Source organism: Tenrec ecaudatus, chromosome 14, assembly GCF_050624435.1.
Source record: "Tenrec ecaudatus isolate mTenEca1 chromosome 14, mTenEca1.hap1, whole genome shotgun sequence".
Classification (NCBI taxonomy): Eukaryota; Metazoa; Chordata; class Mammalia; order Afrosoricida; family Tenrecidae; genus Tenrec; species Tenrec ecaudatus.
Window position 1 is genome coordinate 83,645,013 of NC_134543.1, and position 12,675 is coordinate 83,657,687.

General features: G+C 59.5%; 1 protein-coding gene across 2 annotated transcripts; it reads right to left on the reverse strand.

Annotated features, from left to right (window-relative positions):
- Nucleotides 1-273: 273 nt before the first annotated feature.
- Nucleotides 274-10,439, reverse strand: MMP14 (matrix metallopeptidase 14). 2 transcript variants are annotated; one of them, XM_075531892.1, is made up of 10 exons: nucleotides 10,053-10,439; nucleotides 6,032-6,180; nucleotides 5,657-5,779; nucleotides 4,947-5,254; nucleotides 4,251-4,416; nucleotides 3,824-3,980; nucleotides 3,529-3,667; nucleotides 3,235-3,385; nucleotides 2,650-2,765; nucleotides 274-2,128 (listed from the first exon to the last, which is right to left on the reverse strand). In XM_075531892.1, the coding sequence occupies exons 1-10, from the start codon at nucleotides 10,158-10,160 to the stop codon at nucleotides 1,797-1,799; spliced, it is 1,749 nt and encodes a 582-aa protein (XP_075388007.1). In that variant the 5' UTR covers nucleotides 10,161-10,439; the 3' UTR covers nucleotides 274-1,796. The 2 variants fall into 2 exon arrangements, with proteins under 2 accessions (XP_075388007.1, XP_075388006.1); XM_075531891.1 differs by having other exon boundaries at nucleotides 3,824-3,984; nucleotides 4,255-4,416; nucleotides 10,053-10,438.
- Between the last annotated feature and the right edge of the window lie 2,236 nt (nucleotides 10,440-12,675).

A 12,675-nucleotide genomic window follows, 5' to 3' on the forward strand; every position in this document is an offset into this window, starting at 1 on the left:
TGGGTCCCAAGGCTCTGTAGAGAGAGCAGCTGGGCTATCAACCACTACCCTGCCCTCAGTGGGGTGCCACTCCCCCCACCGCCACCCCACTTCTGGTTCCCAGAGGCTTCCGTTCCACTCAGAAGAAATAGATCCCTTTAGGAACAACACCCAAGCCCCACCTCATGGAAGACACTGCTGGCCCAGGTTACGGGGCAGCCCCCCCCAGCCCCTCTCCAGTCCCCTTGTGGCCAAAGCCCCAGCCCCTGTACAGAACGGCAGCCACGCACAAGATGTGAGACACGCTTTATTCTTTGTGGAAAGGTTGAACAAGGTCAAAAACAGATGTCCTTAGAGGGCAACGACCCAGCCCCGCCCTGCAGGTTCCTGGGGTCGACTGCCTCTGTCCCCCCCTCCCGCCCCCTCCCCTCCCCATGCCCCTTGTTAACAAAAAAGGAACGATTTGAATGGAGTCCATATATAATAATTATAATAAAAATATACATTAAACAAAACAAACAAACAAGACAGAATTTTAGCTGAACTGCCAGCACCGTTCACCCCACTTACCCCCTCCCCGGACCCCCCCACCCCTGCCATTCCTCTCCTCTTGCTCTCCCTTGTCCCAGTGCCCCCTGGTACCTGACCACCTTTGGTGGCCAAAGGAGACACAGAATAGGCAGGCTGATCAGGGCAGAGGGAGGCAGCACATTTGTTAAGAGGGGCCAGGGGAGGTGGTGCCACCTGCCTGGCCCCTCTCTGAGGTGGGGGTAATGCCCAGCCCCCATCGCTTTTTGGCTACTTAGACCAGGTGACTTCTCTCAGCAAGGTTCCAGAGTGAGTCCCTGCTGCATACAACCTCTCTGCGCCCTCTCCTGTCTGGTTCCGTCCCCTCGAGGCTGTCTGGTTACCCAGGAATGGACCGAGGACCCAGGTAAGCACACCCTGGTCAGGGACCATCCTGAGCTCCACCACAATGTACTGCCCTCCCTTGGCTGCCCCCGCTGGTCTTAATCCCAGTCTCCCTCTGCTTCACTGCCTCTGGGTCCCAGCCCCAGCTGCCTGCATGTGGCCTTCAGGCTCACACCTAGGGCTCCAGACTCCCTGGTCTCCCCCCTAGCCCTCCCACCTCGCACTCCCCAACCAAGGCTAACTTTTGAGAGCGGTAAGGCTTCTCGTTCCCCAGTTTAGTCCTTAATGGCTCAGACGCCTTCCGTGAAAGCTCCCTGGAACAGGTGCGGGGCAGTGAAGACCCTCTTGCAAGCTTTGCTCCCAGGACCCAGCCCCTCACCCCTTTGGTTCCTTTTAGACAGAAAGAGTGGTGGCAGGCAGCCAGTGGGGTACACGGGGGACTTGTGGGGGCTGTGGTGCCCAGAGCCTCCTGAGGTCAGAGTTCAGAGGTTAAAGGTATGCCCGGGAATGGAAGAGGAGCAGTTGACCCCAATTTGACCTTTACCAGCGAGGTCTGAGGGTCCTGCCTTCAAGTGCAGAGCCCCCCCCCCAAGACATTCAGTTGGGGCTGGACACAAACCAAGCTACAGGGCTCCCCTTGGGGGAGCGACTGGCAGTCTCCCCCTCAGCCCCTGCGTAGCCCCCCCACCCGGACCCTCCTAAGAAAGAAGCAAGGCCAGGGGCGAGGGTGGGAGAGACCAGTCAGGGGACAGAGACAAGAGAGTCGGGGTTAGGGGACAGGAGCACAGGGGGGTGAAGGGAGGGTGCTTGGGAGGGGTGGGGGCAGCCCACCCACAGCCACCTACTGCCACTGGCCTTCGCAGGCAAAGTCCTTGCCGTAGGCGTGGGCGGGCTGGCAGCGGGGGTCAGACCTTGTCCAGCAGGGAGCGCTGGCAGTAGAGCAGCCGCTTGGGGGTCCCGTGGCGTCGGAAGAAGAAGACGGCCAGGCCCACGGCCACCACGAGCAGCAGCAGCAGCACCGGAAGCACCACGGCGGCGGCGCTCACGGCCCCAGTGCCCTCCTCGTCCACCTCGATGATGATCACTGCCTCCTCCTCCTCCACGCCCTCATCCGGGCGGCCCCCCGACGGGCAGCCCATCCAGTCCCGCAGTGCCGACTTGGGGTAGCCTGGCTCCACCTTCAGCTTCTGGTTGTTGAATTTCCAGTATTTGTTGCCCTTGTAGAAATACGTGAAGCCTGCAGGGCGGGGGAGGTCCGAGGAGGTGGCAAGGAACCAGAGGATGGGGGCCGGAAGCCAAGGAGGAGAAATACGCAGAAGGGGAATCGGTTAATGTGAGTCAACTGGATGGGGTCCCCCCCTCTCTGGGCACTAGCCTCTTCAGCTGCGAGCCTGGCTGCAGGAGGGGTGGGGACGCAGGGTGTTGTCATGCATGGGGAGCCTGGCCCCCAGCAAACTCACCACCATCCAGTCCATACTGTCCCAAGGCAACCTGACCCCCTGTGGGCTTCCGAGACGGTAACTGTTTCCGGAGTAGGAAGCCCAGTCTTTCTCCCGAGGGACTGCTGGTGGTTTTGAACTGCTGACCATGCGGATCGCAGTCCCATGTGTAACCACAATACCACCAGGGCACCCAGGAGGGGCTCCACTGTTATCACAGCCACCAATGTCCACAGGACACAGTCTTTCATTTCCTCCTGCCCTCCCTGATGCCCTAAGCCTGTGCCTGCCCTCCAGGACACCCCCTGCCCCCTCTCACCTTCATCGCTGCCCATGAATGACCCTCGGGGTGACTCAGGGATGCCCTCCCAGACTTTGATGTTTTTGGGGTACTCGTGGTCCACGGCCCTGAGCTCCTCGTTGAAACGGTAGTATCTGGACAGAGGGCGACAAGGGCAGTGGTTGGACAATCGGTATTACAGTGGGGAGCGCCAAGGAGCAAGCAGACACAGGATGGGGGAAGGGGGGCTGGGGAGTAATGAGGGCCTGCAGCTGAGAGAGGCGGAAGGTGGGGGTGGAGGAGGAAGAGGGCTCAGGCTGTCAGGAGCCACCAGCAGTCCTTAATGACAGTGCCCGGCTGCTGGGGTGGCTGGCACAGGGCTGGTGTGTGTGTGTCGGGCGGGGGGGGCAGGGGGCAGGAGGTATCAAATGACCAGGTCTGAAATGGTGACCCGGTCACTTCCCACTCACTGGGCACCCATTGGACACTGTCTGTTGTGAAGCAACAGAAGCGGCTCAGCCACCTCCTTCTTGAGGGGACTTGGTGGGGTGGTAGGCTGCAGAGGATTCTGAGCAGGTGGGTCTGGGTCTGGGGGTGGGTGGGGTCAAGGGCTTGAGGGTCTACTTGTTTCCCCGGAAGAAATAGGTTTTCCCGCTGGGCATCCAGAAGAGGGCGGCGTCGATCTTGTCGGTTGGCAGGCCCCGGCCCAGCTCCGTGATGTGCTTGGGGTAGCCTGGTTCCAGGGAGGCTTCGTCGAACACCCAGTGCTTGTCTCCTGGGGACAGAGAAGCAGACCTAGGCTCCACGTGGGCTCTCCGGTCTTTGGAGGAACTGGCTATAATTAGCCCCTTTGGGGAGTGTCCCCGCCACCACGCTCACCCAGCAAAGACTGAGGGGGCGGGGGGCATGCCTGCTCACCTTTGAAGAAGACAAACTTGCCATCCTTCCTCTCGTAGGCTGTGTTGATGGACGCAGGCAAGCCCCGCCAGAACTGGCCGATGGGCATCGGGTAGCCGTCCATCACCTGGTTATTCCTCACCCGCCAAAACCAGCGTTCCTGGTGGCACCCGGGGAGGAAGAGGGAGGGCACGTTATCGTCCGAGCTCCAAAGTCCCCCTTTATCCTCCTATGGCTATTTCCACCCAGCCTCCAAGCCGCAGAGCCTTCCCGTCCCCCCCGCCGCTCCCACCAGCCTGCCCTTTCTGCCCCTCACCTTGAAAACAAACATCTCCCCTCGAAGCATGGCCACCGTATCAAAGTTCCCGTCACAGATGTTGGGCCCGTAGGTGGGGTTATGGGGCTTATCGGGTACAGAAGGCCGGGAAGTGGTCCTGGGGTGCGAGGGTGTCTTGGTGGGGAACCCGGCCTCACTTCCTGGTGGGGAACAGGAGAGCCTTCTCACACTTGGTGGCAGAAGGGGAAGGAGGACCTGATGGATGGGCGGGGGCAGCATGCTTGGACCTCTGGGGGCATGCTGAGACAACTCATTGGGAGAAGACAGAAAGGGAGCATCGGAAGCAGGAGCGGAGGAAGCTAAGTAGAGGAGTGGGAGCAGAGGAGGCCGGACTGGGAGTCGGGCGGGGGTGGGGGTGGGGGGTGGGGGGATGGCACGGACCAGAGGCAACAGTGGGTTCAATGACTTGCCATAAAGCTGCTGGATGCCTCTGCGGTCATCATCGGGCAGCACAAAGTTCTCTGTGTCCATCCACTGGTAAAAGGGCGCCATGATGGCCGAGGGGTCACTGGAGTGCTCGAGGCCCAGGGCATGCCCTAGCTCATGCACGGCCACCAGGAAGATGTCATTCCCTGGAGGGGTTGGGGGAGGATGCTTAGGATGAAGGCCCAGGTCCCCCTCCCTCCCAGTCCCTTGCTGTTCCACACCCATGCCTGCCTGCCAAGTTCCCACCCAGATGGCCCAATCCTCAGGCCCAGCCTCGTGATGGGTGGGCAGTGGCGGACAAGGCCAGTCAGCAACTTCCTCCTGGAGGCGGAGGTGCGAGAGTGCGCCCTGGGGTAGGATCTCAGGAGGGTGTGTGTTAAAGGAGGCTGAGGTAGGTCCTCCCTAGGCCTCCGCTTCTACCAGGAGCTAAAGGTCCATCCTCCCCTAAGGCGTGTCCAGGAGGGTGAAGCCGTCTTTGTCTGAGAAGGCCGTTAGTAGATGAGAGACGGGCCCAGGCATAAGGCTCTCCAGGCAGGATCCCTGCTCTGGTTGGAAGTCAGACCAGGAGATCTTTGTGGTTCCTTCTAGCCCTGAGATGTTGGGGGGAAGGCCCGCCCCCCTATAGATGGTCCTAGGCTTTCCCTGGAGTCAAGGGCTCCAGGGCGACGTTGCTCACCATTGAGATCCTCGTTCCGGACAGTCCAGGGCTCAGCAGAATCAAAGTGGGTGTCCCCTCCAATGTTGGGGCCCGGGAAGTAGGCATGGGCCAGGAAGCCGCCCTCGCCATCGAAGGGTGTGCTGTCGCCATGGAAGCCCTCAGCAAAGAAGATCATGATGTCGGCCTGCTTCTCGTGGCCCTCGCGGATGTAGGTGTAGGGCACCTCGCGGAAGCGCAGCGGCGTGGCATTCTCCCACACTCGGAACGCCTTGCGAATGGCCTCGAAGGTGGCATACTCGCCCACCTTGGGGGTGTAATTCTGGATGCTGGGGTCCAGCCACGTGGGGAGAGGATGGGCGTGGGTGGGTGTTAAGATAGCAAAGGGCGACAGCCTTCCTGTCTGCACGCTCCCCAGGTCTGACTGAACTGCCCCACCACCTCGGCCTTCCCGGTTGCCTTTTCTTGCTGCTTTGACATCTCAGCTTAAGAACTGAGGGGACGGCCTCCGGGAACCCCAGGCTTTGGCTTTCTGAGGCTGAGGTGCATCGCCCCCTCCCGCCCACCCTCACCGGCTGCATCTCTTGCCAAGATCAGTCATTGTCTTCCCCACTCCCTAGTATGCTCTCCTAGAGCAGAGGGCAGGGGTGGGGTGAGGGTCCCCGTGCCCTGTGCCCCTGTGTGGACATGGCACCCAGCAGTTTGAAAGGACGTCTGCCCGTCAGACTCACCAGAACGTAAGCTCGGTGTGCTGCCACTTGAGGCCCTGGATGGCATACCGCTTCCTTCGGACATTGGCCTTGATCTCAGCCCCAAACTTGTCTGGGACACCACAGCGGGGCCTCCTCATGGCCCTGGGGCCGGGGAGAGGAGAGGGAGGTTGATGATTGGGGTCAGTACAGGGTATGCAAGGGAAAAGGCTCCAGGGGTCAGTTCAGTAGGAAGTGAGGTTCACTGGGTGTAGGGGTGAGGCCAGGGTGAAGATGAGGGCCAGCAGCAGCCGGTGTGGTTGCACTGGGTATTCAGGGGGCAGCAGCACTGAGGACGTGGATGCTGGGGTGGGGGTGGGCGCAGTGGAAGAATTCCTGCCTTGGCCCAACACTTACTTCATGGTGTCTGCGTCAGCTTTGCCCGTTATTCGTAAACCATAGAACCTCTGCATGGCAGAGATGGCAGCGGAGAGCGACTGGGGCGAGCGCTGTGTGTGAGTGCGCAGGTCCCCGGGGGGCAGGTAGCCATACTGCTGCAGCCAGGCCTGTAGGAAAGGGATCTGCCTTAGAACATCCTCCACCTGGCCCCGGGGAGCCTGTGGTCCCCGTGATGTGTGACACCACAATCCGTGACATGTGCCTTTCTGCTGGATGACAAAGGCGCAGGCTTCTGGCTTGGTGGGGGACCAGCGGCGGCCCCAGCATGGCTTGCCCCTTGGAGCTTGGGCTCACACAAGGATGGGAAGCCACAGCCCTGGACTTTGGCTGTAGCTCTCTTGAGGACAAGGAGCCCTAATGGTGTAGCAGAGAATTCTAGGCTGTCTTCTCAGATTGTGAGAGTCCGTCTAGCACCCTCTCCTCTGTTTAAGCGTTCTTACTGTGTCCATGCTGAGGGGGCAAGCTGGGAGGGACACACTCAAGGTCTGAGAAGCTCTGATTTGGGCCAGCCTGGGGCCCTCTAGGGACAGGCATGCCTAGGCCTCCAGGACCCTCCCAGCTGAGATCTGCTAAGATGGGAGGGATGCCAGGGCTGGGGCTGGACACTGCTCAGTGTAAGCTGGGGCCTTCAGAGGGGCAAGAGGTGTGATTCAATTCAAGCCAGGATCTTGCCACTGTCCCCATCCAAGCAGCATTGGAGCTAAGGTGGTGGTGGGGGGGATGGGGGCATGTTGGTGATGGAAGCTGGAAAATTATTTGATTGGTAGCATGCTTTGAATTGTCCATAATATAAATTCTGGCATACTGCCTCCATTAAAGTTGAGGTTTTGATGCATGACTGAAAGGCGCACACATTTGCAAACTGCTAGGCAAGAGTCAGCCTTTATGGTAAGAACAGTTGACTTTTTTCTTAAAGTCGTCACAGTAAAACGATCTAGACTGACTATGGAATATGAATTTATTTGCCCTCTCCGGTGGTGGAGACAGGCTAACTTCCCAGATAACTCTGGTCCCAGCTCCTGCTTTGCTTTCAGAAGGAGCCCAGAGTGATGCTGCAGGGGACCCCGAGTAGGAATTTATAGGACAGAGAGGGCAGAGAATTTATAGGGTAGGTAGACAGAGACTGCTGTTGGGTGCCGTATTGCCCACTATCCCAGGCCTGGGTCAGGAGCTGGATCTCCGCGAGGCCCTGTGCCTCCAGACTCTGGCTGTCAGAGTGGTGCCCTTCCAGGGGCTGGGGGTGATTCAGGAGCTCTCACACAGGGGACATGAGCTCACAGGGGCAGCAGGAATTGCAACACGGTTCTGGGAAATGATCTCTAAGGCCGAGCGTGAGGGCCCAGGAAATAAACAGCCCAGTCTTTTCCCAGCCAAGAGGAAGCCCGGCCAGGCTGACAGGGAGAGGAGGGAGAAGTTTAACTTCTGGCACACCAGAGGGGAGCTGAGCAGGGTGCTCCCATCCTGGGCTGCTCTCCAGGAGCTGTGGGCTTGCCCTGACCTGTGCTGGTTGATGCCACAGTCAGTGCCCGTGAGAGGCCTGCTGTAGCCTGTGCCCAAGTATGCAGAAAACTCCCTTTGCCCCTAGCCTCACCTGCAAGGTAGGCACACACTGGGCCCATGACCCGGGCAGGAAAGCAGCCATTTCAGGCTCTGGGGAGAGATGGGAGTCATCTACTCCCAGAGCTGAAGGTTAGTAGGTTTGGGGGCAAGCCCCACGCAACTCAGCAAAGCTGAGGGGAATCTCTTAGGGCAGAATGGCAGAAGTGGGATGGGCAACAGAAAGGGCCTCCGGGGTAGATGGCTCTTCAAGAAGGTCACTCACAAAATCACTGGCTGCCATGAGTCGATTCTGACTCAGAGTGACCTCAGAGGGCAAAGGAGAACTGCTCCTGTGGGTTTCGGAGACTGTGGGTCTTGACGGGAGTTGTCAGCTGCCCCTCCCACCCCTCCCACCTCGTCAGGCCAAGCCGCTGGTGGTTTCCAGTGGCTGTCTCCCAGTAAGCCGCCCGAGGTGAGTAGCAACCACTATGCCTTCAGGGCTCCTTGAGAGGCTCCACCACCCAAAGCCAAACTCATGTCACCCAGAGTCATTTCCCAGGTCTAACTGTTCCCACCCACACACACCTCCACCCCACGGTCTGTAGAGAGAAATGGAGGTGCGTCAAGGAAGGGGATTCCCTAGTGTCTAGGGAGCCTTCTCTTCCCCTTCTTCCAGGCCTCTGCTTTCTCCCTTCCTTCTCCCACGGCAGCCTCTGAGTAAGGCTCAGGAGCCACAGAGAATACTGAGGTGGGAACCACAGCCCAGAGGACCCTGTCTGCGGTCCAGTGGGGGAAGGGCTGAGCCCCAGACAGACCAAGGGTGGAGAGGGTCCTCCTGGAGCCTGTTGGGAGGCCTGGGGCTATCTGAAGACTGGGGCACCCCCCAACCCCTCTCCACTTTGACTTGGAGAGGGGGCAACTTTGGGTGGGGGGAATCAAAGATCTGAGTCTTTGTCTTGCGGAAAGAGGGGTACATGGATTCCTCCAGGGGAAAGGTCTAGGGAAGCCCTTACAGCTCTGAGCCAGGGGGCCTGGCTGAGTTTAGGGCATCTCAGGCTTAACAGCAGGCCCTGGATCTTAGCCTCTAGGCCTGCTCCTCCCTCTTCTGCCTCCCACCCAGGAGCAAAGGGTGGTTCTGGCTCTGGGGCTGCCCATGACCCACTTAAAACAGAGCCAGGGCTGCCGCCCTCCCCTAGGGGCCTGGCAGGCGGGAGGGAAGGCGGGCAGGGCGGCAGAAGCTGGCAGTGGGCAGCCCCGAGATGCCCCAAGGCCCTCCTTTTGTTAGGTGCTCTGGGTTCACCCTCAGATGAGGATTGCAGTCAGGCCGGTTTAGCCCATCCCCAGGGCACAGTTCCATGAGCCCTGGGGCACTTTCCCGGTGGTGACCCCCAGCACACAGAGTGTCCCTCATTCTGGAGAAGTTTCATCTGGGCGGTGGGACCTGGGCAGAGGAAGCCAAGTCCTGATCCCTTCCCCCTTTCGTGGGCCCTTCCTGGCCCCTCCCGACCGCACCCAGGCCAGGGACGGGCAGAGTGGGTTGGGATGGTCCAAAATAAGAAACTGATTAAATCCCTCTCCCACCTTTACCCCAAAATAAGCGGGAGAGAGAGGAAAATCCTCTTCAGACAACTCCCACGCTTCTTCCTCCCGGCCGGGTGGGTGGGGGTCGCCAGAGTTGGCAGAGGGATGTGCAGGCACCTAAGGCCAGGCCTTCTCCCCTTTCCACGGGATGCCCCAGTCTCGCAGTAATTAACACAAAAAAACAATTAACTACAACAAAAGGGCCCGAAGGCCTGGGCAGGGGGAGGAGCAGCCGGCCCGACGGAGCCCCCCCAAGCTCACAAGGAGAGCTTTGTGTGCACGGAGTACCGGCCAGCTCCCGACCCTCCAAGCCGACCCTCCAAGCCGGGGCTCCGGGCTAGGGACACAGCAGGGCGGGGGAGCAGGAACGACTGCTCTGCGACCCCCCCTCCGCCCCCAACCTGGCCGAGGCTGTGTTCGCTGGGCTCCCAGGGAAACGGCTGGAGCGGCTAAGGGCCTCCCGGTGCTGTCTATCCGCACGGGACCTCCAGGGCCCCCCCCTGCGCTGGAGAGCTGGAGAGCAGAGGAGGGCAGCCGCAGAGGGTGGGGAGCGGGAGCCCCCAAAGTGACCCGGCTCCCAACGGGCTTCAGAGCTGAGCTTAGAGCCAGCGCCGGGGAACTGGGGGATGGGGGTCCAGCTGGGCTGCAAAGTTCCTTCTCGGAGGGAAAGGGAGGGCCGGGAAAGCAAGCCTGGAGGGGGGAGGATGGGGGCGATCCAAGTTGGACCCACTGGGAAGTTAGGAGGTGACGAGGGAAAGGGGGGGCCTGCAGACCCCAGCAGCTGAGACAGCCCCCGAGCGGGGGCTGCTGTCCGCGGGACACCCCGGGGCTCCTGGGCCCGACTCACTGACTCACTCACTTCGGGGCTGAAGCTGCTGCTCTGCGCTGAGCCGAGCGCGGCGAGCGCCGTGCAGAGCGTGAGCAGAGGCAGGAGCAGGCTGCGCGCGGGCTGGCGGCCGGGAGACATGGTCTCGGTCCGTCCGTCCGTCCGTCGGTCGGTCGCGGCTCCGTCCGTCCGGCGCAGGGCCCACGCCCTGGGGTCGCGCTGCGCCTCCCCCGGGGCGCCTTTGTCTTCTCCGGGAGGTCCCGAGTTTGGATTCCTCGAGCGCTGCCGGCTTGGAGAGGAGGGGATTGTTCTTGGAAGTGCCTGTTTGCTCTCCTCTTTCCCACTTTTTTTGGACCTTTCTTCTGCTTAGTCGGCGAACTGGGTCGGGCGGCCTGCTAGCGCTCTCCTGTGGTCCCTCCCTTCGCCCGCCCCCGCCCCCAAGCCCTCCTTCTCCAGTGGGGACGTGGTTGTTTCAGCCTGAATCCAATTACAGCCGAGGGCTGGGGAAGGGAAGAAAGGAGTCTCTCTGTGGTGCACTCTGCCATCTGCAGGGGCCCAGGCCGAGCGGGAGCAAGCGAACCGGGACGGATGTGGCTGGCTTTCTACTCCCCAGCACATTTCGGGTGGCTGGATTTCCTCACCTCCGGGTGGGAAATATGCGGAGGTCAGCAGAAGCTCCGGGGCCGCCTTGGGTGGAGGGGTGAAGGGGACCCACTTCCATGAGACTGGCGTGGGAAGGGGGGCCAGTTTGTAACAAGTTAGGGGGTTGGTTCTCTGCCCATACCTGGGCCGCTACCAAATTGGAACTTTTGTCCTTTATTCTTGACCACCGCCTCAGTTCCTCCCTGCCTTTCCCCCAAAGGAAAGAAAACACCCCACTAGTCAACATCAAGTCCCCAAACCACCCGGGGTCAGATTTTCCCCTGTAGAAAGACAAACGTGTCCCCCTTTTTTATTGTCCTGCACAATCCCGCCGCTCCTGGAATGAAGAGACTGGCCGGCTGGGGAGAACAAACTAGGAGCTGTAAAACTGTTGTACTGGCTGTGGGGCGCTGAGGTTTGCTGGGTTTTTTTAAGCCTCTGGGCTGGAAAAGGAGTCAAAGTCACACCTTACAGAGCAAAACTGGAAAAGCGCCCCATCAGGGAGCGCCGAGACAGTGAGAACAAAAGGTGGAGGTATTGGGGGACGGGAGAGGGTGCCGCAGGTCAGCAGCCGTGGGGGAAAGGAGACAGATAAGAAGTTGGGAAGAGAGCTGGAAAAGTAGCACAACGGAAGCAGGAAGCGTGTGGGAGACAGAAAACTCGATCCTCAGCGAAATCCAAGATCCCGGAATTGTAGTTGGTCAGCGAGGGAGGAAGGGGGCAGTGCAGGGAGAAAGGGAGGGAAAGGCCGCATGGAAGGAATCAGAGGCCGTCCAGAAATGAGGTCAGACAAGAAGGCCCAGAAAGCCTGGGGATCCGGGGAGTCATGCTCGCCCCACAGGGACTACTGGAGGGGTCAGGCGGGTAGGCTCTTCTCCAACTAACCTCTGAAATGGTCAGGACACCGCTCGACCAGAACATGCAGGAGCCAAGCCTGGTTCTTCTCCTGTCCACCTTCCACTGGCTTAGCCGCCTGCATCATGCACCTGAACTTGAGGAAGACTGGGTGAGAAACGGATCTTGGTTCTTTACCAAATCATTGTTTATTTGCCTATCATCTGAGCTTAAGTGCCCGGCTAAAGCTGCTGCCCTCTTCTCACGCGTCCAGAGCAGCTCCTGCTGCTACTAGGTGGGCTCTGCCCTGAACCCAGGTGCTCCCCACCCCCCAACCAAACCCACTGCCGTGGGGTTGACTGCAACTCATAGACCCCAGCGAGCATTTCCGAGGTTGCCAATCTTTACGCAGAGAGAGAACCTCACCCATCTCTTTGTGGTTGGTTAGCAGTCCACCGCTCACCCTAGAGTGCCACCTGGGCAAGCCAACCAAATGCACTGCCATCAAGTCGATTCCCGCTCGAGTGACAGGGTAGAATGGCCCCCATGGGTTTCCGGGACTGTACCTCTTTGTAGGAGTAGAAAGCCTCGTCTTTCTCCCTTGGGGCGGTTCTTGGATTTGAACTGCTGACCTAGAGCATCACAGCCCAATGAGCAACATGCTCCAGAGCAAAGGAGGGGTGAAAATCCTGAATCAGTGGAACCGGAATGGAGCCAGGAATGAGGGCACTTTTAATAAAAAAACAAAATATTTGTGTAGGTGAGTTTACAAAGCAAATTTGGTTTCCCATTTAACAATGTATAGTTCTGTGGCTCCGGCTGCAGTAGCCATCGCCCCACTTCAACAGGAGGGAATATCCCTGTCCCCCCAGTTCTCCTGCTTCTCACCTTCGGAATGTTGCTTTGGGGCCCATGTTCTGAGGAAGACATTCCTCACAGGTGTGCCAGAGGCCTGCCCATTGTTTGGCTTAAGGTGCTATCAACTAGTGGTTTCAGTTTGGGATGTGAAGGGTGTTTAAGGGCCAGTCTTGGGAGTTCCACTAGGCTCTACCTGATCAGCCAAGTCTGGTCTTTGCTGTGGATTTAAATGTTGTCCTGCTGTTGTTCTAACCCAGGCCACAGCTGTTGGTGATGTAGCTGGGCACGGTCTAGCTTTTCTGGTCTCAGGCTGTTTTTATCG

What these genes read in the sequence shown, in the direction of transcription:
- MMP14 (XM_075531892.1), bottom strand. Translation starts at nt 10,160, where the DNA reads ATGTCTCCCGGCCGCCAGCCCGCGCGCAGCCTGCTCCTGCCTCTGCTC. An exon ending in GCAGCAGCTTCAGCCCCGAA is followed by an intron (nt 6,181 to 10,052) that starts GTGAGTGAGTCA and finishes CCTTTCCTACAG; the next exon opens with GCCTGGCTGCAGCAGTATGG. An exon ending in ATTCATGGGCAGCGATGAAG is followed by an intron (nt 2,129 to 2,649) that starts GTGAGAGGGGGC and finishes CCCGCCCTGCAG; the next exon opens with GCTTCACGTATTTCTACAAG.